At 49.5% G+C, this 24625-nt stretch overlaps 1 protein-coding gene across 1 annotated transcript in view; it reads left to right on the forward strand.

The window, feature by feature from the left end:
* Positions 1–24625, forward strand: part of NEO1 (neogenin 1) — a 303704-nt gene that overhangs the window by 106137 nt on the left and 172942 nt on the right. The window contains exon 3 of the mRNA XM_054387898.1: positions 22022–22297. Within this exon, the coding sequence (XP_054243873.1) occupies positions 22022–22297 (276 nt within the window). The remainder of the gene's footprint in view (positions 1–22021; positions 22298–24625) is intronic.

Genomic DNA, 24625 nt, shown 5'->3' on the forward strand with positions numbered 1-24625 from the left:
AAAATAAAACAAAGAAAGGCTTCATTATGGAGAGACCTCTAAAGCCCCTTCTCTCTGAGATGATGAGCTTAATTGCTAGCAACTGTCCATGATTCCAGGGTCAGTGGTGTGATCAGCCACTCCTGAGATGTTTTTCTCCACATCCCTTTCCAGTAGCTAAAAGGGGCATGCAAGAAAGGCAGGAAGGGACTTTTTAACCAGGGCTGGGAGTGACAGGACAAGGGGCAATGGCTTTGAGCTGGAAGAGGGGAGATTGAGACTGGAGATGAGGAAGAAATTCTTTGCAGGGGGGACCCTGGCACAGGTTGCCCAGGGAGGCTGTGGATGCCTCCTCCCTGGAGGTGTTCAAGGCCAGGCTGGATGAGGCCTTGAGCAAGCTGGGCTGGTGGGAGGTGTCCCTGCCCATGGCAGGGGGGTTGGAACTGGATGATCTTGAAGGTCCCTTCCAACCCAAACCATTCTGTGAGTTGTGTGCTACCACAGATCCATAGACAGTTAGTTGTTCACAGTTCTAGCAGATTTGGTGTGGTAAACCTTTGAATTCTAAATGGTCAATTTGTTAGTTCTCCTTAATGATTTACTGCTCATTGCAGGCTGCCTGCCTCTCTCTTCCAACCCAACCCCTCCTATGGTTCTATGAATTCACTAATTCACTCCTTTGAGTATTTCTCTTCCATTCTGCCATGCATCCTCCTCATCTCCAGGCATCATCCTTTCCAGCTGGATGGTTGCATCTCTAGAAGTTCTTTCTCCCTGGTATTTATATCTACTGTTAGGTTGGTTTTCCAGGGCTCTGTTTGAAGGATTTCTTTGCCAGGCCTGGATTCTGAGTACTTCTCTGGGAAATTGGTGAGGTGATTTCCTGTCTCTAAATGGCTGTTGTCAGGTACCAGCTGTCTTTGTCACTCTCTATAGAGTTGCCTGCAAAAGTTTTTTCTGATCTTCTCTTTCTTCTAGTTCCTTGATAAATTTATCATGACAGTGCTCTCTCTGCATTAATCTTCTTTGAATAGCTTGTTCACATGAGCTCTGGTAATTGATAGCCTTGCTTGTATCTGGAATTATTTAACCTGTCAAGCTCTTTTCTTTCACCACAATACTCAGATCTTACTCTTCTTTTGTTATGGCTATTGATTTTGTTTTAGAGTAATTGTGAGCCTCTGCACTTTTTTTTTTTTTAAGGCAGTCTATTGATCAAGGATTGAGGTTCCTTAAATGATGAGGCAATCTCCAGGCCTTGTCTTAAGGTCTTCCCTTAAAATCCCACAGTGCTTTCCTCATTGTCCTCACTATTAGAATGATCTTCAGCAGTACCAAATAAATTATTCTACACTTTGCACACCCTCAGCTCGTTTTTCTGTGGCATTAGAAAAGCCTCCTCCCAGCTTTCTCAGTGCTTCTGTAGATCAGATTCACTGCAGCTACTGCAGCTTTCCCTGCTGCCTGGCACTCTCCTATTGATGCTGGATTTTCTCTCAGTTGGCCCTTTAGTTGCAGGTCCTGTCTCTGATTTTAATGGTGCTGTTACTTCACCTACTCCATTAGCAGAATTCTTTTTCCTGTCTTCCTGTGCCATTTCTTGCAGCACATCCTGAGCCTGACCCTCTGCTGAGCCAGGGGCTGACATCCCCACCACAACCCTCTTACCTTTCTTGTTATTTATGGTTGTCAGCAGTGAGAAAATCTTCCTTGAATCCCCTTTCTTGTTCCCCTTTCACTCCTGGAATAATTGATTGATCTCTTCTTGCTAGAACCTAACTATAATTTGGATTTGTTTGTTTAACCTTGGCCTATTTTCCTATTATTGTCCTTTAAAATACCTTATCAAAGGTCAGTTCTTCACTGCTCATCTCTTTTGCTTCCTCCAGAGGGTTTCTGAGCTACTTCCATTGAGGGAGGCTGGATTACCTTCTTGTTTCAACATCTCTTCTTTCTTTATTAGTCACTTTTTAAAGAAAGAGCTGAACTTTCTCAGAGCAGGGCTTTCTACACCTGCTGCACTCCTAACTGGAGCAGCTACACAAGGTTTTATCTTTCATAGATTCTTAGAATGGTTTGGATTGGAAGGGATCTCAAAGATCACCCAGTTCCAAACCCCCTGCCATTGGCAGGGACACCTTCCACTAGCCCAGGCTGCTCAAGGCCTCATCCAGCCTGCCCTCCAGGGAAGAGGCATCCACAACCTACCTCCCTGGGCGACCTGTTCCAGTGTCTCCCCACCCTCACTGGAAAGAATTTCTTCCTCATCTCCAGTCTCAATCTCCCCTCTTCCAGCTCATAAGCCATTGCCCCTCATCCTATCACTACAAGTCCTTGTCAAAATTCCCTCCCCAGCTTTCTTGTAGTCCCCTTCAGGTACTGGAAGGCTGCTCTAAGGTCTCCCTGGAGACCCTTTTCTCCAGGCTGAACACCCCCAACTCTCTCAGCCTGTCCCCTTCATCAGAAGTTTTTCTAGGACACCTTCTGCAGTTGGAGAGCAACTGTCTTTCATTTTGAAGGTGCTGGGCACCAGACATCCATCCCTTCTCAGCCAGTCTTAGTCATGAAATTCCTCTACCCCTTTTCCTGGAGCTGCAGCTGGTCAGGCTGTGAGCTTGGATCATCACTTGTGATGTTGCAGAGCATGGCAATTGTACACTCAGCTGTGTCATTCCCTTCTGGTTTGGAAGTTGTACCCTGACTGATGTGGTTTCAGGGTGTACATCATCTCTGCTCCTGGTTTCTTACTCTGGTTTAGTACTTCTTTATTCCTGGGACCTCTGTCAATGGTAGTGTTTGGCAAAGGGGGATCACACAGTTGTTCCTAGATGTTGGACTTGTCTGTTCCTCTATGCTATGCTGTCAGTCATGGTCCAGTGGTTTCACCAGGGTTATCTTACTGGCTTCTGTCTCATTGCTTTTATCAAGCTTTTGCAAGAGAAGCACTTCATGCATTTGGGTGCATTATACAAGTGTGTCCAGCAAGTCAAGGGGAGGTTCTCCTCCCTCTCTTCTCAGCCCTAGTTAGGCTAAATCTGGAATACTGTATCCAGTTCTGGGCTCTCAAGTTCAAGAGGGACAGGAAACTACTGGAGAGAGTTCAACAGAGGGCTACAAAGATGGTGAAGGGCCTGGAGCATCTCTGAGGAGGAAAGGCTGAAAGCCCTGGGGCTGTTGAGCCTGGAGAAGAGAAGGCTGAGAGGAACCTTATCAGTGTCTACGAATACCTGCAGGGCAGCTGTCAGGAGGACAGAGCCAGGCTCTTTGCAGTGATACTCAGTGACAGGACAAGGGACAATGGATGTAAACTCAGTCACAGGAAATTCCACCTCAACATGATGAAAAACTTCTTTGCTGTGAGGGTGACAGAGCCCTGAAGCAGGCTGCCCAGAGAGGTTGTGGAGTCGCCTTCTCTAGAGATCTTCAAAACCCTCCTGGGCAGGTTCCTGTGTGACCTCCCTAAGTGGTTCTGCTTTGCAGGAGGGTTGGACTCAATCACCTCTGGAGGTCCCTTCCAACCCCTGGCATTCTGTGAATCTAGGCTCATGTGGATTCTTGTGTCCTGCTGTGGGTGTAGAGTTGCTCCAAGCTAAGAAAAGCTTCTTAAGAAGTCAGGATCTCTTGCTCTGTTTCAGCTGAAGTGAGTTCAGTAGGTGCAGTGAGCTTTCTGGCTCAGCATCAGGACTGATCTGTAATGCTTGAGCAGGTTTGATCACATCAGCCTGGGAGGTTCTTCTGCCATCCACATGGCCATGGTCTTGTGCCATTGTGTTTCAGGCTGGCCTTGCAGGCTGTTGGGCTTGCCAAAGTCTGCCAGTGGTGCATAAAGGCTAACTATACAAACACTTTGTGTTTGAAATAAATTCAGAGAGAAACTTTTTGGGTTTTTTTGGTTGGTTTTTTTTCTTTTTTTGCCAGCTTCTGAATGCTGTGATCTGTTGTTTTACCAGTCCAAACTCCCTGTGAAATCATTGTGTGTGTGGTTTCTGTTTAGTGGTTTCAGTTTGGGGTTGTGTGGCAGAGCTCAGATCCAGGATGGAGAGGAGATGATGGCAACCTCAAAATTGGTGTAATCTAACCCTGTGCTCCAGGCCATGATCAGTTTTGTTTCTAACTTTCCCTCTTAGAAGCTTGTTTTGGCAGGTGGAATTCTGTTCCTTTTTCTGCAGTATTTTCCTCTCTCTTTCTCCATAGCTCTCTGCACAGCTTCCCCATATCATGGAGCTTGGAAGGGACCTCAGGAGACCTGAGGTTCAGTCACCAGTTCAGAACAGCTCTGAGGTCACAGCAGGCTCCTATGTTAGTTGTATGCATAGAGGTAGATCTGTCCCTGTGTGCCTTGCAGTGACATCCTCCCCTTTTCCTCTGGTTCTTAGTCTTGCCTGAGGGCTACCTTTTGAGCTCAGTGTTAATTATGCAACCAAGGCTATGTTTCCAAAGTCAGGATTCTCCTTACCCACTAAAATTTCTCCTTTCTTGTGTAGTCCACATTCTTGCTACTTCAGCTAACAAGGGCATTGGGTAAGTTTTCCTCTCTTCATGATCTAATCCTGGGATGCATCAAAAGCATCTTGGCCAGCAGATCTACTGAGGTGATTCTGCCTCTCTCCTCTGGGGAGATCTCACCTGGAGTGCTGTGTGCAGCTCTGGAGCCCTTAATACAGGATGGACATGGACCTGATGGAGAGGGTCCAGAGGGGGCCACGAAAATGCTCAGGGGGTTGGAGCAGCTCTGCCATGAGGCCAGGCTGAGGGAGCTGGGGGTGTTCAGCCTGGAGAAGAGGAGACCTAAGAGCAGCCTGCCAGTACCTGAAGGGGACCACAGGAAGGATGGAGAGAGACTGTTTGCAAAGGCCTGCAGGGACAGGACCAGGGACAATGGCTTCAAACTAGAGCAGAGCAGATTGAGATTGGATGTGAGGAACAAGCTCTTTATTATGAGGGTGATGGAACACTGAACAGGTTGCCCAGGGAGGTGTTTGGGGCCCCATCCCTGGAAATATGCCAGGTAAGGCCTGAGAAGGCTCTGGGCAACCTGATCTAGTGGAGGATGTCCCTGCTGACTGCAGGGGGGTTTGACTGGATGACCTTTGGAGGTCCCTTCCAACCAGACCATTCCATGATCCTTTCTCTGAACACTCTTCTCTCCCCTGATTTCTTATCCCCTGCCCAGATTTTAGGCCAGGCTGCATTCTCTCCTCTCTGCTTTGCCTAAGCAAGGGAGAAAAAAGTATGTGACAGTTATGTTTCATCTTTATGGGGAGGACTAGAAGCATCTGGCCCACTCTTAATTCAGGTAATTGCTGTTCTTGTGTTCTCCATGCAGATTTTGTCATTAGGAAGTCAAATGTATTCACTGGCAAGATTCACACAATGTGCCTTATTAACAACATTGTATTTTACAACATGCTTCACACCTCTGCCACTCAGACAAACCATGCTGAGTAATCTTCAAGCAAAGGAGGAGGAAAGGAGCTGCCATCATTTAATGAAGTCTCCACAGATGGCTGGGACTGGGTGATTTTTGTAGCAGGGTTGGGGTGGGAAGCTGCTGTGCTATCAAAATATGCAGCATCTTTAAGATCTGCTGCTTCACTGGAGGGTAACAGATGTTGAGTTCTTGCTCTAACAATAGGATATCCTGTGTCTGTGCTCCTTTGCCTGCTTGCATTGCTAAAAGCTTCAGTTTCAGAATCATTTCAGACATGGGAAAGACCTCTAAGATGTTAAAGTCCAACCACCAGCCTAACCATAGCCATTAAACCCTGTCCTGAAGAGCCATGTTCACACATTCCTTCCCAGGAGTCATTCTAATAAAGCAGTAAGAGAGTTGTGGGTTGGTTGTGAGTTCAGATTGGATTAGGTGTACAGAAATGGGGTTGAGGGGAGAGTGTCTTAAAACCACCAGCAGTTTGTGTAATCATTCACAGTCCCTTTGTGTTTGAACAGGACAGGTCAGTGCAGCACTGTCAGGTGAAAGCTCTAGGGTGGCAAGGGTTGGAGATCATAGACTCACAGAATGGTTTGGGTTGGAAGGAACCTCAAAGGTCATCCAGTTCCAGCCCCCCCTGGCCATGGGCAGGGACACCTCCCACCAGCCCAGCTTGCTCAAGGCCTCATCCAGCCTGGCCTTGAACATCTCCAGGGAGGGGTCATCCACAACCTTCCTGGGCAACCTGTTCCAGAGTCTTCCCACCTTCACTGGAAAGAATTGCTTCCTCATCCCCAGTCTGCCCTCTTCAAGCTTCAGTCCATTCCCTCTGGTCCTGTCACTACAAGCCCTTGTAAAAAAACCTCTCCTCAGCTTTCCTGTAGGCTCTCTCAGACACTAGAATTAGTCTAGGCTTGGGTAAGTGAAGAGGAACTTGTGTAAGAGGAGAGGATTTTCCATGTAAACATGAGGAAAAATGCTTTCAGTGTAAGGGTGTGTGCTGGTTTGGGGCCAGACACAGATCCTCTCTTGTCCCAAAAGGGACAAAAGAATGAGACTCACACAAACGGATTGGAGAGTGATGGAAAGTTTAAATGGAAAAGCAATTGGTGAAGCTACAGAGAACTACAAACTACAAAGCATAGTGACAAAGAGTATCCCAAAGCGTACAAAACCCCTCACAGAATTCCCAAAGGCTTCCCAACCCTTCCCTTCTTCCCACCTGAGGGTAAACCCAAACCCCCCAGGGCTCTTTCTTCCCCCTCCCACTGCTAGACAAGTCTCAGGCTGGCCAGGTCTGAGATTGCCCCCCCTCCATTCTCCTCCTGGCATTAGGCCTAGACAGGCCTAAGAGGCCTGAGATACTCCCCCGGCATTACCCGATAAGAGAGGACATCTCCCATGGGAGCAGAGGGAAGAAAGAGGAAGAGGATGACTCTGCAGATGGCCTTATAGGGTGCAGGACTTATACGCCATTTCCTGTGTCCACCCCTATTGGGCGAGCACCCAGGACACCAGAGGTGTATCTCATGCAGCAGTGGCAGGGGGCACCCAGCCCAAACTGCCACAGGGTGACAGACACTGGAACAGGCTGCCCGACACTGGAACAGGCTGCCCAGGGGGTTGTGGAGTCTCCTTCTCTGGAGATATTCCAGACCACCTGGATGTGTTCCTGTGTGATCTGGTGTAGATGATCCTGCTCTGGCAGGGGGGTTGCACTAGATCACAGGATGCTAGAGGTTGGAAGGGACCTCTGAAGACTGAGTCCAAGCCACCTGCCAGAGCAGGAGCAGAGAATCCAGCACAGGTCACACAGGAACACATCCAGATGGGTCTTGAAAGTCTCCAGAGAAGGAGACTCCACAACCTCTCTGGGCAGCCTGTTCCAGGTCCCTTCCAGCCCCTAACACTCTGTGATTCCTGGCTGTAGTGCAGGAAGTAACTGCTTTGGAAGAGTTGTCAGCTAGTCCTCTGTTCTACTTCCTTACTACAATAGAAGTGACCAGGGAAAACATTTGCGCAGCAAATGTTTGAGATGCCCCCCAAAAAGCCTGAAAGCAGCTTTGTGAAACAGTTAATTGCATGACCATGTCCTATTGTGTGAGTTTAGAGCTGTCTAATGCTTCCACAGAGTATTGTGTTAAATTCTGCTCCGTGGAGTGGCATCAGAGGAGACTCAGGCACATGACAAAAAGGCTCACAACAGGATTGTGACCGCAGAGTAAAGTCACACAACGCTGCAGAGACAGGGAAAAGTGACTTCATGTGCAGCTTTCTCTTGCCCTAGAGATGAGGAAGTCAGTCTCTTGTTTTTCTTTTGCAGGCTTGAGCTGGCAGGGTTGATGCCAAAAGGTTAGTAGGGTCCTGAAGAGGATTAAATGTGTGTATGGTGATAAGATCCATGCTAAATCAAACAGAGCCTTCACAGTGCCTGCTGACAGTCAGTGTTCAGGGCAGCAGGCAATTGCTTGCTCTGATGTTGCCTAGAACACTGTCACAGGAGCCAGTTATTTAGGAATTGCTGATTATGGAGGTGCTCTTTTCTTTCAGCCTCCTTGGAAATGATTGACACTGGCCATGGAGGCAGAGGGGCTGCTGAAGGGGCATGCTGAGATTAGCATGTGGCTGGGTGCAGTGCATTCCTCCTCTCCTGGAAAGCACAGGAGCTGAAATACAGGCTCCATTGAAGGCAGCAGGCTACAGCCAGGCTTTTGACCATCTGTGTTTTCCAGGAGCATGGGAATTATTGCTCTTCCAGGCACATCTTTTTCGGCAATGGAGACAATGGGCCACAAATCTCAGTAAGTGCTCAGGCTGGGAATGCTGGCTGGAGGGAACACATTTGCATTAAGCAGGTTGTTCATTGGCATTCCTGCCATTGCTCTGGTCTTTTGAGGAGGGGAGAGACAAAAGGGAAGGAGAAAATAGACACAGTTGAGTTCCTCCCCCCTCTCTCCTCCCATTTCCATTGTCCTGGCAGAATATGTGAAGTTTGTGGTGCATCTAATTCCTGTTTGTGTGAGTGGGAGAGTCACACGGTGGCTTATGTGTTCTCCTGCCAGTGTTTAGAGAACATTCCAAGTGGAAAATCATCCCTCCTAAATTGAGTTTATTAACCTGTGTTGCTGTTAGGTCAGGAGTATTTTCCTGCAGCGTCCTAAAATCAATATATAATGTATGTGTGCTGCCACAGAATGATTAATGTGTGTGCAGACAGGAAAAAATGGACTTTAATATCAGAACCCCAAAGTATCATTTGTTATCAGGTTCATTTAGCAAAGGATGGGGTAATATCTCCAACCCAATGCCTTGCAACACATGGCTGAGGACTGGCTGCTGCTTCTTCTTCAGAAACTTATCCTAGACAGCAGTACAGGCTGGGGATGGTGAGGCTGAGAGCAGCCCTGCAGGGAAGGACTTGGGGATGCTGGTGGATGAGAAGCTGGACAGGAGCCAGCAATGGGCACTTGCAGCCCAGAAGGCCAATGTCAGCCAGGGCTGCATCCAGAGCAGCATGGCCAGAGATGGAGAGAGGGGATCCTGCCCCTCTGCTCTGCTCTGCTCTGCTCTGGGGAGACCTCACCTGGAGCACTGCGTCCTGCTCTGGGGCCTTCAGCACAGGAAAGACATGGACCTGATGGAGCTGGTCCAGAGGAGGACCAGAAACATGATCAGAGGGCTTGAGCCACCTCTGCTAAGAAAACAGGCTGGGAGAGTTGGGGCTCTTCATTGTGCAGAGGAGAAGGCTCTGGGGAGACCTTATAGAGGCCTTTTAGTACCTGAAGGAGGCTACAAGAAGGCAGCAGAGGGACTGTTTGCAGAGGCCTGCAGGGACAGGACCAGGGGCAATGGCTTCAAACTAGAGCAGAGCAGATTGAGATTGGATGTGAGGAACAAGTTCTGCACCATGAGGCTGCTGGAACACTGAACAGGTTGCCCAGGGAGGTGGTTGAGGCTCCATCCCTGGAGATACTCAAGGTGAGGCTCAACAGGGCCCTGGGCATCCTGATGCAGTTGAGGATGTCCCTGCTGATTTGGAGATGGGGTTGGACTGGATGACCTTTGGAGGTCCCTTCCAACCCAAAGCATCCTGTGATTCTGTCATAACTACTTGTCACTAGATGTTGGTTGGAGTGATTGGGTAATACAATATACTGAGGGGAAAAAATAGCAATGCCTTTAAAAGCTGGAGAAATAGTTTCAAGTGTGTTTTGTAGTTTAAATGGGAAAACTAAATTTGCTTAGGTGGCAAAGTGTTCCAAAAACAATCACAAAATGGTAAGGGGGTGCAGGCTTAGCAGAGAGTCACTTGACAGAGAGCAGGTCTGGAGAGAAGCAGCTGAGGGAACTGGGGGGTTCAGTCTGGAGAAGAGGAGGCTGAGGGGAGACCTCATTGCCCTCTGCAGCTCCCTGAAAGGAGGCTGCAGTGAGGTGGGGGTTGGGCTCTTCTCCTTAGTTTCAGGTGATAGAGGGAGAGGAAATGGTCTGAAATTATGTCAGGGGAGGGTTAGGTTGGAGATGAGGAAAGATTTCTTTGTTGCAAGAGTGGTCAGGGATTGGAACAGACTGCCCACGGAGGTCCAGTTTTGGGCTCCCCAGTTCAAGAGGGACAGGGATCTGCTGGATAGAGTCCAAGGGAGGGCTCCAAGGATGCTGCTGAAGGGCCTGGAGCAGTGCCTGGGGAGGAGAGGCTGAGAGCCCTGGGGCTGTGCAGTCTGGAGAGGAGAAGAATGAGAGGGGATCTGATCAATGTCTATCAATAGCTGAGGGCTGGGGGTCAAGAGGGAGGGGCCAGGCTCTGCTCACTTGCACCCTGGGATAGGACAAAGGGCAATGGATGGAAACTCCAGCACAGAAGGTTCCACCTCACATGAGGAGGAACTTCTTCACTGTGAGGGTCCCAGAGCCCTGGAGCAGGCTGCCCAGAGAGGTTGTGGAGTCTCCTTCTCTGGAGCCTTTCCAGCCCCATCTGGATGTGTTCCTGTGTGACCTGTGCTGGATTCTATGGTCCTGCTCTGGCAGGGGGGTTGGACTGGAGGATCTCTGGAGGTCCCTTCCAACTTCTGACATCCTCTGAGCTTGAGGTGGTAGAGTCCCCACCCCTGGAAGTGTTCAAGAAACGTGTTGGCCATGGCACTTGGGGATGTGGTTTAATGACCGTGTTGGGTTGGTGGTTGGACTCTGATTCATAGATTTCCGTACTGCATTGGGTTGGAAGGGCCCTTCAAAGTCATCTTGTCCAACCTCCCTGCAGTCATCAGGGACACCTCCAACTAGGTCAGGTTGCCTGGGGCCACATTGAGCCTGATCTTGAATTACCTTCAGTGATGAGGCCTCAACCACATCCCTGGGCAACCTGCTCCAGTATTTCACCACTCTCATTGTGCAGAACTCCCTCCTCATGTCCAGCCTCCTAATGTCAAACCATTGTCCCTCATCCTATCACTCCAAGCCCTTCTAAATTGTCCCTCCCCAGCCTTCCTGTAGGTCTCCTTCAGATACTGAAATACTCTAAGGCTTCCCTGGAGCCTTTTCTTTTCCAGGCTGATCAGCCCCAACTCTTTCAGCCTGTCTTCATAGCAGGGGTGCTCCAGCAGTTTGATCATCTTGGAGGCCTCCTCTTGACCCACTCCAGCAGGTCCATGTCTCTCTGGTACTAGGATCTTGTGTCTCACCTTGAGATCTTTTCCAACAGAACCAGTTGTGTGATTCTGTGATATTATGAAGAGGAAAAGAGGAGCTGTGGAATAGAAAGATTCTGGCCTAGGATGCTGTGCTGCTGCAGGAGGTGTTCCAGCCCTCTTAGACTTGGGGTTTATAAACAGGTCTCAGAATTAATAATAATTAAGGTTTCTATTTTGAGTGCTTTTTGTGGTCCATCATTATTGTCTTGTGGTTGTTGGCTGAAGCAGAAGGCCCCTCCTCCACAATGGAGGGTTTTAAGCAGTGCAAATTGCAAATAATCATAGAATAAGAGAAAATTATTCTTTAGGACAAAATTATAGCCTAGGTTAAATTGTATATTTTAAAACCACCCAGGACTATGATCAAATAAAAGCTTGACTGGCATTTAAGATGACCTGGAACATGAACTGTAATTTGGGTGCTGGTGAGTAATGAAACCATCTCAAATAAAACTTATTTAACCTTAATGGAGCACCTGCACACAACAGAACACACAATGCTGATCTTGCCCACAATGGGAATGGTACTAGAAAAGGATTGAAATTGAAGCTGAGCTGAGCTTTAGGTTAGAAATTACAGGGCTTTAGTCCTCCAGTACCCTTCTGACTTGTGCTGCAAGCTGCTGGTACAAGGATTGAACAAGTGGTAGTTGTAGAGGACAAAGGAACTGCAACAGCAGAGTGAAAACAGAATGTGCAGTGCTCAGGACATAAAATGAGGAGATCCAGGACACAGAATCACAGAATGGTAGGGGTTGGAAGGGACCTATGGTGATCACTGAGTCCAACCCCCCTGCCAGAGCAGGAGCACCCAGGGCAGGTCACACAGGAACACATCCAGGTGGGTTTGAATGTCTCCAGAGAAGGAGACTGCACAACCTCTCTGGGCAGCCTGCTCCAGGCCTCCAGCACCCTCACACTGACAAAGTTTTCCCTTCTGTTCCTGTGGCACCTCCTCTGCTCCAGCTTGCCCCCAGTGCCCCTTGTGCTGTCCTTGGCCATCCCTGAGCAGAGCCTGGCTCCATCCTCCTGACACTGCCCTGCACATCTTTATCCCCAGCAATGAGGGCAGCCCTCAGGCTCCTCTGCTGCAAGCTCCAAGCCCCAGCTCCCTCAGCCTGTCCCCACAGGGAGATGTTCCACTGCCTGCAGCAGCTTTGTGACTCTGCACTGGATCTTTCAAGCAGTTCCCTGAGGTCCTTCTTGAACTGAGGGGCCCAGAACTGGACATAATATTCCAGATGTGGGCTCAGCAGGGCAGAGTAGAGGGCAGGAGAACCTCTTTCAACCTGGTAACCACAGCCCAGGGCTGCCATTGGCCTTCTTGGCCACAAGGGCACATTGCTGGCTCATGGGCATCCTGTTGTCCACCATCCTTCTGTCCAGCACTCCTTTTCCAGGCTGCTGAAAGAGTCACCTTAAATGTGCAGGTCTCTTGAACGTTTGTAATGAGTTGTGCATTTGGGGGCTAGGACATTCTTCTGGAGGAACAACTGCTGAAGCAGGTGTGTGTCCAAAAAGGCCAGGGGGGGATCACAGAGCAGTTAGTCTGATCCTAATACTCTGCCCTTCTGAAGGGGTTTTGATGGCAGGGCTAATTAAGGCAGACAAAGGGAAAGGGCTGAACCTGAGGTGGCTTTTATCTGCAATTTGCATCTGAGCTTCTTGTTGAAGCAATTGATGTCTCAGAGCACTGTAGTAGTGTGGGCAGGGAGCAGCAGAGCTTTGATGTGCTGTCCCATTGGAGATTGTTAAAGGTCAGAATGATGGAAATGAGGACGGTGGGGTTGATAAGATTCTGAGGTAATTAGAAAAGAATGGAGTGGCTTGTACTGAGAGGGAGGTTTTTCTGATTGGAGAGATGCCTCAGAGATTGGGGTTTAGAAAGATCCTGCTGAACATCTTCATCAGTCCTCTTGCTCCAAGAACAAAGCATTTACAGAAACACAGACTGGTAGGGGCTGGAAGGGATCAGCTAGTCCTGCTTAGCAGGGTCACCTACAGCAGCTTGTCCAGGGGGGGTTGGATTCTCTCTAGAAAAGGAGACTCCACAACCTCTTTGGGCAGCCTGCTCCAGGGCTCCAGCACCCTCACACCAGAGAAATTTTTCCCTATCTTCAGCTGGAAGCTCCTGGGTTCAGTTTTCCTCCAAAAGGAGGAAGGTAGCTCGAGGAGATGCTGTTATTCTTGCTGTGGCATCAGCAGCCTCATAGGAAGAATTAGTGCTGTAGACTGAATGATGGTGAGACTGGTTAGCACAGAATCACTATGGTTGGCAAAGACCTTCAAGATCATCAGGTCCAACCATTATCTAACTCCACGAGGGCCACCACTACAGCACATCCTTGAGCACTGTATCTAGATGGCTTCTAAATGCATTCAGGGGTGTCAATTCTACCACTTCCCTGGGCAGCCTCTTCCAGTCTTTGATAACCCTTTTGGTGTAGAAGCTTTTCCTAATGTCCAACCTAATCCTCCCCTGGCCTAACTTGTTGCCATTTCCTTTTGTTCTCTCAGTTGTGGCTTGAGAAGAGACCAACAGGCATCTCTTCATAACTTTCTTTCAGGGAGCTGTAGAGAGCAAGAAGTTCTCCCTCAGCCTCCTTTTCTCCAGACTACACAACTTCAGCTCCCTCAGCCTCTCCTCATAAGATCTGTAAATACAACCCAGGAGGTTCCACCTCAACATGAGGAGGAACTTCTTCCCTGTGAGGGTCCCAGAGCACTGGAGCAGGCTGCCCAGAGAGGTTGTGGAGTCTCCTTCTCTGGAGACTTCCCAGTCCCATCTGGATGCATTCCTGTGCAACCTGTGCTAAATTCCATGGTCCTGTTCTGGCAGGGGGCTTGGAGTTGATGGTCTCTGGAAGTCCCTTCCAACCCCTAATATCCTGTGGCCCTGTGACCTCTTCTCTAAACCCTTCACCAGCTTTGTTGCCATTAAAGCCAAGCAGAAGTAGCAATGTTGTTGGGAGAGAGAAAATGGTGATTGTGTGAGAGAAAAGAAGCTGCTTGGTGAGTTACAGGATTGATGGTAACCTGCCTGTGTGCAGGGAGCTAATGTGATTGTTGAATCTTCTGGGAAGATCTTTTCAGGAGACAGAGAGAAGCAATTTTGTTGTATTTCTGTGGGTGTTCATGAGCTTAAATTACAACAGGCACTTCAATTTGCTTCTTGTCTCTTTGCTGTTCTGCTAGCAGTGCATGGCTGGAGAGTAATAGGCTTTGGCTATCAGCTGAAGCAAGAGATTCACACTGGATTGAGGGAGGAAGCTCTTCACTATGAAGATTGTCTGGTGGTAGAGTAGGTTGCCCAAGAGGTGTTGGGCAGTCTCGATCCATGAGGACTTTTGACATCTGACAAATCCTCAGCTAACCTCCCCTGACCTTAGTGGTTGACTGGATCCCTGCCTACCTGAATCATAGAATGGTCCAGGCTGGAAGGGACCTCCAAAGCTCATCCAGTCCAACCCCCCTGCAGTCAGCAGGCACATCCCCAACTAGATCAGGATGCCCAGGGCCTTGTCAAGCCTCACCTTGAATATCTCCAGGGATGGAGCCTCAACCATCTCCCTGGGCAACCTGTTGCAGTGTTCCACCACCCTCATGGTGCAGAACTTGCTCCTCACATCCAATCTCAATCTGCTCTGCTCTAGTTTGAAGCCATTGCCCCTGGTCCTGTCCCTGCAGGCCTTTGCAAACAGTCTCTCTCCAGCCTACTGGCAGGCTGCTATGAGGTCTCCCCAGAGCCTCCTCTTCTCCAGGCTGAACACCCTCAACTCCCTCAGTCTGTCCCCATAGCAGAGCTGCTCCAACCCCCTGAGCATTTCCATGGCCTCCTCTGGACCCTCTCCATCAGGTCCATGTCCTTCCTGTACTGAGGGCTCCAGCCCTGCACACAGTACTGCAGGTGAGGTCTGAGCAGAGCAGAGCACAGTTTCAGAATCACCTCTCTGGCTCTGCTGGCAGCACTGCTTTGGATGCAGCCCAGGCTGGGATTTGCCTTCTGTGCTGCAAGCTCACACTGCCTGCTCCTCTCCAGTTTCTCATCCACCAGCACCCCCAAATCCTTTTTCTCAGGGCTGCTTTCCATCATCTCATCCCCGAGTCTGTATTGACAGTGAGGATTGTTCTGGCCCAGGTGCAGAACCCTGCACTTGTTCTTGTTGAACTTCATGAAGTTCATCACCTCTCCACCTTGATTCTGTGACTCTCAGTCTTTGAAGTTGCATTGGGGTGGTTAGGGCACTGAGGGAAGGAAGCTGAAAAGATGGTAGCTTCATTAAGCAGAAGGAAAGTTGAAAGAAGAGATGCTTTTTATTCCTCTGAATACCTTGGAGGCAGTATGGATAAGTATAGAGATGCAAAATAATGAATGCCAAAACAAGGCCAAGATCAAAAGACTAGAAATTGGTTGTAAATACACTGGGAGGGGAAGTTGCAAACTTTCTTCTCTGAGGAGTGAAGTTGTGGAAGGAGCCTCCAGATAGAACTCCAAGATGGGAGGAAAGTATGTCATGGTTGGAGATGGGGCTGTGAAAGGTTGTGGAAGGAAGTACCTGATGAAATAGAGGTGATGGCTGCTAGAGATGCAACATGGCCAGTTCTGGTGCTCCACCATGGGAAGGACATCAGATTGCTGGAATAAATCCAGAGGAGGGCCATGGAAATGATCAGAGGGCTGGGGCACCTCCCCTGTGGGGACAGGCTGGGAGAGTTGGGGCTGTTCAGTCTGGAGAGGAGAAGGCTCCAGGGAGACCTTAGAGCAGCCTTCCAGTACCTGAAGGGAGCTCCAGGAGAGCTGGGGAGGGACTTTGGACAAGGGCTGGGAATGCCAGGATGAGGGACAATGGCTTTGAACTGGGAGAGGGGAGATTGAGACTGGAGATGAGGAAGAAATTTTCATTGAGGGTGGGGAGACACTGAGACAGGTTGCCCAGGGAGGCTGTGGATGTCCTCTCCCTGGAGGTGTTCCAGGCCAGGCTGGATGAGGCCTTGAGCAAGCTGGGCTGGTGGGAGGTGTCCCTGCCCATGGAAATGGATGATCTTCAAGGTCCCTTCCAACCTAAACCACTCCCTGAAACCTTCCTTCCTCAGACTGTAGAGTTGCTGGCTGTTAGCACCCACCTGAGTATACATTTTAACACATACTTTTCACTAAACTTTTCTACACCTTTCTCCCAAAGAAAAAACAAGTCTGAAACAGGCACCAGCACCAACTCCAGGGCTCTGCAATCACAGCCAGCCACAGAGGAGATTTTCTTGGGGCAAACTCCCAAAACACCATCTTCACATCCTGCACTGAACACAGGCCTGTGCTAAAAGACCAGAATCCCCAGACCATCAAGTGGTACCATGTGAGAGGTTGGAAGCCTTGCTGCAGCAAGAAGTGGCAGCAAACCTGCTCTCAGCCTCTGGCTAACCTCTGCTGAGACAAATCAAACTGAACATGCAAGAGAACTGGGGAGGGGCCACAAAACCAGAGATCTTTTCAGTCCTTCAGGATGGCTGAATTCCACAGAATGGGTTGGGCTGGAAGGGACCTTAAAAATCATCTAGATCCAACCCCCCTGCCATGGGCAAGGGCACTTCCACCAGCCCAGGCCTCAAGGTTACTCGAGGCCTCATCCAACCTGGCCTTCAACACCTCCAGGGGGGAGGAATCCACAGCCTCCCTGGGCAACCTGTTCTTGCATCTCCCCACCCTCAATGCAAAGAATTTCTTCCTCATCTCCAGTCTCAATCTCCCCTCTTCCAGCTCAAAGCCATTGCCCTTCATCCTATCACTGCAAGCCCTTGGCAAAAGTCCCTCCCCAGCTTTCTTGTAAAGGTTTTTTTCATCTGTAGGTATTTAGACTATGTCAGCATCAAATGAAAGTCTCAGCTCTGAGTGGTTTTTGTCCCTTCTTAAAGGAGAAGTGGACAGCTCTGAGATATGTATTTACAGACTCAATCTGGGTAAGATTGTTGAGGCTGCTGTTAAGTCCAGAGTGCATTCTTGGTAGATAAGTGTTAAGTGAGACTTGTACAAGTATGGGGTTGACCTGCTTTGCAAGGACTTAAGTATTGCAAACAATGTAGAAGAATCGTATTCACAAGAGGATAATCTGCTCTGTCCTGGTGAGACCACATTTGGAGGATTGTGTCCAGTTCTGGGCTCTCCAGTGCAAGAGGGACAGGGAGATACCAGAGAGAGTCCAAAGGAGGCTGTGGGGGTGGCTAAGGGATTGATATGGCTGATGGGGAAAGGCTGAGAGCCCTGGGATGTGTAGCCTGGAGAAGAGGAGCCTGAGAAGGGATCTCATGAATGTTTATAGATACCTGAAGGGTGGGGGGCAAGAAGAAGGGGCCAGGCTCTTTGCAATGCTGTCCTGTGATGGGCCAAGGGGCAATGGATACAAACTGGAACACAGGAGGTTCCACCTCAACATGAGGAAAAACTTCCTTGCTGTGAGGGTGCTGCAGCAGGCTGCTCAGAGAGGTTGTGGAGTCTCCTTCTCTGGAGACTTTCAAGCCCCATCTGGGTATGTTCCTGTGCCACCTGCCCTAGGTGGTCCTGCTCTGGCAGGGAGGTTGGACTGGATGATCTCCAGATGTCCCTTCCAACCCCTGGCATTCTATGATCCTGTGTTTTTGTTTTTTTTTTTTTTCCAGTCAGGTCAAACTTTAGCACGTGCTGGTTAATGGGTAAGAGATGTGACCCTTAAGCTTGGTATAAGAACTGGAAAATGTGAGAGCTGCATTAAATTGTCCCAGATGATCCTAGAGGCCTTTTCTAACTGACCTAATTCAGTGGATGATGGTGGCTGTGAGGTGTTGGCTGTGGAGAGAGCTTGGGTTTGTTTTTTCTGCTCTTGACTGTCTGCAGCAATGTTGAGCTGGAGGTGACCAGAACCTACTGCTTCCCAGCAGGCTGCCTTCTCTTGCCTGAGTAACTGTAAGGGGATGCCATAATTTCTGCAGCTCAGGAGTCCCACTTCCCATCTCTGTTGAAGGCACATAGTGTACTGACTTGAAAACAAAACTCCTGATGTGTACTTGAAGCCATGTGCTATTGAAAGGGAGAGGGAAGGAGTCAAGAGTGCCATCAGAGGCTGTTCCTGTGACAATGCTGTTTTTAAGTGCAAGCATTAAAAAGAATGAAAGTTTGACTTTGGCACTATTGCTGCAGTCAGCAGGCTGGGCCTTGCCCTGTGCCAGTGCTGCCTGCACAACTGCCTCTGCCAGCCTCAAAAGGGAGAGCAGACAATGCAGCTAATCACCAGAGACACTGGAGAGTGAGTAGCCTCTTCTTTCCTACAATCAGAGTTGTTCTGGTTAGAAAAGACCTCTGAGATCATCCAGTCCAACCATCAACCCAACACCACCATGGCCCATGGTTTCTTGAACACCTCCATCACCTCCCTGAGCAGCTGTTTCCAATCCCTGACCACTCTTGCAGCAAAGAAATCTTTTCTAATCTCCAGCCTAACCCTCCCCTGGCACAATTTCAGGCCATTTCCTCTCCTATCACCTGATCCTAAGGAGAGAGCCCAACCCCCACCTCACTGCAGCCTCCTCTCAGGGAGCTGTAGAGAGCAATGAGGTCTCCCTTTAGCCTCCTCTTCTCCATGTTAAACACTTCCAGTTCCCTCAGCTGCTGCTCCCCAGCTCTGCTCTCCAGACCCTTCCCCAGTTTTGTTTCCCTTCTCTGGACCTGCTCCAGTCCCTCAATGTCCTTCTGGCAGTGAGAGCTCCAAAACTGAACTGAGAACTCAAGCTATGGCCTCACCAGTGCTGAATACAGGGGGACAATCCCTGCCCTGCTCCTGATGGCCACACCACTGCTGATCCAGGCCAGGATGCTGTTGGCCTTCTTGACCACCTGAGCACACTGCTGGCTCATTTTCAGCCAGCTGTCAACCTGTCCCTCCAGGTCCTTTTCTGCTGGGCAGTTTTTGGGGTTGTTGTGACCCAAGTGCAGGACCTGACCTTTTGGAACCTTGGAGAGTTGACTTCAGCCCATTGACCCAGCCTGTCTTGATCCCTTTGCTTGATCCCTCAAGCAGATCACCACTGCCACCCACTTTAGTGTTACCTGCTTCCTGGCCTATGCTTTGTCCTCATTTTCCCCCTGTACGTATGCTGTATGCTGTCACCTTTCTGGAACCATTTGCTTACAGCAGTAGCAGTGAGCAGGGTGTTGCTGGTGGGAGATCTGGTGCTGCCCTGCTACAGAGGTGGTTGTGCAGAACACTTATGGTGGATCATCCTTGGCTGACTGCTGGCTGCCCACCAAGCTGCTCTCTTATTCAACAGAGTGGAGGGAGAGAAGAGGAGGTTTAGAAGTGAGTTGAGTCAAGACAGGGAGATCCTTCATAGGTTATTGTAATGGGCAAAACAGCCTTGACATGGGGAAAAATTAATTAAGTTTCTTGCCAATTAAAATGAAGTTGGGTGGTAAGAAAACAAAGACAAAAACTAAAACACCTCTCCCTGTCCTCTTCACGTTTCCCAGGCTCAACTTTCCAGTGTCATTCCCAATTCTTCTGCCTCCTGCTCCACCTTAATCTCCCTAGGGCAGCACATGGAGCTGCCCTTCCTCCTCCCCCTCCTCCTCCTCTGACCTGCCTCTTGCAGGGCAATTTCTCAGGATTTCTTTGCTGTTGTGCAGTGGTTTCCCCTTTCTTGGCTGTGCTTTCTCCTTGTGCCTCCAGCTTTGCTGGCTCACTCAGCTGTGACTTCCAGCTGAGGGGGTTACAGTGTGGAAATGGCTGGAACCAGCCCCAACTCTATCCAGCATGGGGAGTCCCCAGCTTCTTCTCATGGAGGCCACCTTGGCTACTCCCAGGGAAATGGTCATGCCCCTGTACTCAGGCTGCACCCAAATACTGCGTTGAGTTTTGGGCCCCTCACTCCCAGAATGACATTGAGATGCTAGAGCAGGTCCAGAGAAGGGCAACAGGGTCTAGAGCAGGGCTGGGGAGGAGCAGCTGAGGGGACTCGGGGTGAAAGGGGAGACCTCATTACTCTCGACAGCTCTCCCTGAAAGGAGGCTGCAGTGAGGTGCAGGTTGGGCTCTTCTCCCTAGAATCAGGTGATAGGAGAGGAAATGTCCTGAAATTGTGCCAGGGGAGGTTTAGGTTGGAGGTTAGGAGAAGTTTCTTTACTGCATGAGTGGTCAGGGATTGGAAGAGGCTGCCCAGGGAGGTGGTGGAGTCACTGTCCCTGGAGATGTTCCAGAAAGGTGTGGCCATGGCACTTGGGGCCATGGTTTAATGGCCATGGTGGTGCTGGGTTGATGGTTGGACTGGATGATCTTTTCCATCCAAAACATTTCTATGATTCCCACGCTGCCAACACCAGGATGTGGCCACCCAAAGTAAACATGAAGCCATTTAAGGCACTTTGGTTATTTCTGGAGAACATTTTTACTCCAGTGGTGACACGTTGGTTGTGCAGCACTGCTGGGGCAGCCTGGCTTTGTTGTCATATGGTGAGGAAGCTCAGTTCTCAGGGGAGCTAACGTGAGAAAGAGAAACATTTGCATGTGAACAAAGGCAGCTGTAACCTTCTGGCACTGTAGGTAAGGCTTTTTATACCTTAATTAAGATGTCATGAAGGCTGTTTAAGATGTGGTAGAAACTATGGACCGTAAGAGTGGAAGTCATGCAAGAACTTCTCTCCTTCTTACTATCTCCTGAGTGAGTACTAGAGGGCATCTGTGTTCCACTGCAAGTGAGTTGATTGCTCTCGCAGAGCGTGGTTCAAGCTCTCTGCTCAGCTGTACCAGACACAGGCACTGCCTTGGGCTCTACCGCTTCTGTACTATATCTGCCTTAAGGACAGCAGCAGCACTGGAGGAGTGAGCAGAGGTTGCTTCCATGTCTCCTTCCATTTTTGTGAGTGTAAAACTTCTGTTTTGTTGTTGACATTTGCTTGTTCTAAAACTGCTTCTGTTTTTAAATCACTGCTTTTATTACCTTTGCCTTTATGCTGACCATGCTCAGCCTTCTAAGATCAAATAATAGCAGGGGGTTTCTGGACAACAGAATCGCAGATTCTGCCAAAGCAGGGTCACCTAGGACAGGTCATACAGGGAAGCACCCAGATGGCATTGAAAGTCTCCAGGGTAGGAGACACCACAACCTCCCTGGGCAGCTGCTCCAGGGCTCCAGCTCCCTCACAGCAAAGAAGTTTCTGCTCATGGTAAGGTGGAACTTCCTGTGTTCCAGCTTATACCCAGTGTTCCTTGTCCCATCACAGGACACCATTGTAAAGAGCCTGGCACCTTCTGCTTGAGACCCACCCTGCAGATACTTGTAGACATTGATAAGATCCCCTCTCAGCCACCATGAGAGTGGTGAGAGTCTGGAATGGGTTGCCCAGGGAGGTGGTTGAGGCCCCATCCCTGGAGGTGTTTGCAGCCAGGCTGGATGAGGCTCTGGCCAGCCTGATCTAGTGTGAGGTGTCCCTGCCCATGCCAGGGGGTTGGAACTGGACAATCCCTGTAGTCCCTTCCAACTCTGACTGATTCTATAATTCTCTTCTCCACACTGAAGCTTCATTCTCAAGACAGCTTCCTTTTGTAAAACCCACGGTCATGAATCATAGAATGGTCCAGGCCAGAAGGGACCTTCAAAGGTCACCCAGTCTGACCCCCCTGCAGTCAGCAGGGACATCCTCAACTAGAGCAGGTTGCCCAGGAGCCTACTCACCTTGAGTACCTCCAGGGAAGGGGCCTCAACCACCTCCCTGGGCAACCTGTTGTGGTGTTCCACCACCCTCATAGTAAAGAACTTGTTCCTAACATCCAATCTGAACCTGCCCCTCTGTAGTTTGTGGCCACTGCCCCTGGTCCCGCTGCTGCAGGCCTTTGCAAGCAGCGTGTCTTGACTTGGCCTTCAGAGCTCTAATTTATTACTCCAGCTGTTCTGTTTCCTGTCTGCAGGCCTTCCCAGGTTCATCAGCCAGCCGGAATCATCATCTGTCTACAGAGGCAACAGTGCAATCCTCAGCTGCGAGGTCAGCGCTGAGCTGGCTCCCCTGGTGAGGTGGGAGCAGGACCGCCAGGCGCTGCTCCCGGACGGCCGCCTGCTGAAGCTGCCCAGCGGAGCTCTGCTGCTCAGCAACGCCACCGACGCCGACGGGGGCCTCTACCGCTGCCTCCTCGAGAGCGGCGGCACCCCCAAGTACAGCGAGGAGGCTGAGCTCAGAGTCCTGCCAGGTATGGAAAGGACTTTTTCCTGTAAAAGAAAAAACCCAAAGAATGAAAATATTGGTCTGAAAAGTTAACAAGAATCCTTCAGGGGAACAGCTGAGAATTGTAGAATCAAGAATCAGGCAGGGTTGGAAGGGACCACAAGGAGCAGCCAGTTCCAACCCTTCTGCCATGGGCAGGGACACCTCACACTAGATCAGGCTGGCCAGAGCCTCATCCAGCCTGGCTGCAAACACCTCCAGGGATGGGGCCTCAACCACCTCCCTGGACAACCCATTCCAGGCTCTCATCACTCTCATGGGGAAGACCATGCATGTGTGTACTTTTAACTATTTTGGCCATGTATAATGGTTTAGCTTTTAAGGGCTTTTGGGGAGAGACTTCTTTTCAATAGTCACTAGAAATGTGTTTCCACAGGGCCAGGCTGCAGAGAGGGAATTGACTGGCAGAGTAGAAACCTTTGGGGCTTTCTAATTTTCCCTGGCTTAAATTTTGTGTTGAACTGCTGTGCTGAAATTTCCAGAGGAAATTTTTGCTAAGTTCCTCACTCTTTCGCTCTTGTGATGTTAACCTCTGAGACACTTTAATTGTCCCAATGTTTAGACTGTGGAGAAGAGAAGGCTCTGGTGAAGACTAATAGAGGCCTTCCAGTAGCTGAGGGCATACCAGCTGGCTGCAGAGTGACTGCTCCCAAAGGCCTGCGGGGATAGGACGCAGGGCAGAGGTTTGAAATGAGAGAAGAGCAGATTTAGATTGGATGCTAGGAACAAATTTTGCACCATGAGGGCGGTGGAGCACTGGAACAGGTTGCCCAGGAGATGGCTGAGGCCCTAACCCTGGAAATATTCAAGGTCTGGCTGGGCAAGGCTCTAAGCAACCTGCTGTAGTTAGGGATATCCCTGCTGACTGCAGGGGGGTTGGACTGGATGAGCTTTGGAGGTCCCTTCCAGCCCAAACCATTCTATGATTTTGGAAGCTGTGATTCTTTAAGCCTAGCCCCATTTGGGGAAGTTTCCAGACCCCCTGAGGGGAGGATGCCTTTTTGTTTTGAAAATTTTAGCTGTGCCTACTGTGCTGAAATGCTTAGATTTTATTTATTTTTCCCTCCCCTAAGAACAAAAGTCCAGTTATGATGTAAACTCTTTCTACTCCATGGTAGGTTCTGAGTGACAGAATGAGTCTCTTCTGGAGAGATTGTAGATTGTCTTTCTCTGGAGAGATTCCAGAACCTCTTGGATGTGATCCTGGGTAACCTGCTCTGTGTGACCCTGCTTTATAGCACAGGGGTTGGACTAGAGGAACCTTTGAGCCAACCTCTAGCATGCTGAGATTCTCTGACACTGTTGCACAGAGCTGTGTGCCACCAGGTGGTTTAACATCTGAAAATTGACCAAGAAGAAGACAGGAATGTGAATGATACTTTGCCAGCCTAGAATGTTTTGGATGGGTGGTGTTAATTCCTTCCTGAATTCCATGCAGTCTCTTCTGAATTAGAGTTAGAAGTACTGTTGGAATTCTGATTCAATTTTACCACTTGGAGAACTGTCAGGGACTGGATTGCTAAATTTCTGTCTTCAGAGGTTTTCAGGACTGGGCTGAGCAATGCATAGAATCATTCTATGCTATCATAGAATCATAGAACTGTCAGGGTTGGAAGGGACCTCCAGGCTCAGCCAGTTCCAACCCCCCTGCCATGGCCAGGGACACCTCACACCACAGCAGGTTGCTCACAGCCACATCCAGCCTGGCTGCAAAAACCTCCAGGGATGAGGCTTCCACCACCTCCCTGGGCAACCTCTGCCAGTCTCTCACCACCCTCCTGGGGAAGAACTTCTTCCTAACATCCAATCTGAATCTCCCCACTTCTAGTTTTGCTCCATTCCCCCCAGTCCTATCACTCCCTGACACCCTCAAAAGTCCCTCCCCAGCTTTCTTGGAGCCCCCTTCAGATGCTGGAAGGCCACAAGAAGGTCTCCTGGGAGCCTTCTCTTCTCCAGACTGAATAGCCCCAACTCTCCAACCATGGTTGGCCTGATGTAGTGTTGGTAACAGGGAGACTTCAACATCTTCAGATGTCCCTTTCCCTAAATACTTCTGTTTCTTAGGACTATGTCACTTTTTTGGGCTTCCAGAATCTGAAGGGGGCCTACAGGAAGGCTGGGGAGGGACTTTTTAGAGGGAATGGATCCAAGCTAGAGGAGGGTAGATTGAGGTTAGACTGCATGGTCATTGAGGTCCCTTCCAACCCTGACAATTCTGTGATTCTATTAAAAATATTAAAATGCCTTTTATCCCAATTTACAATTGTTGCCTTCCCTCTTTTAAAACTGTGAT

This window comes from Indicator indicator, chromosome 16 (genome assembly GCF_027791375.1).
Source record: "Indicator indicator isolate 239-I01 chromosome 16, UM_Iind_1.1, whole genome shotgun sequence".
Classification (NCBI taxonomy): domain Eukaryota; kingdom Metazoa; phylum Chordata; class Aves; order Piciformes; family Indicatoridae; genus Indicator; species Indicator indicator.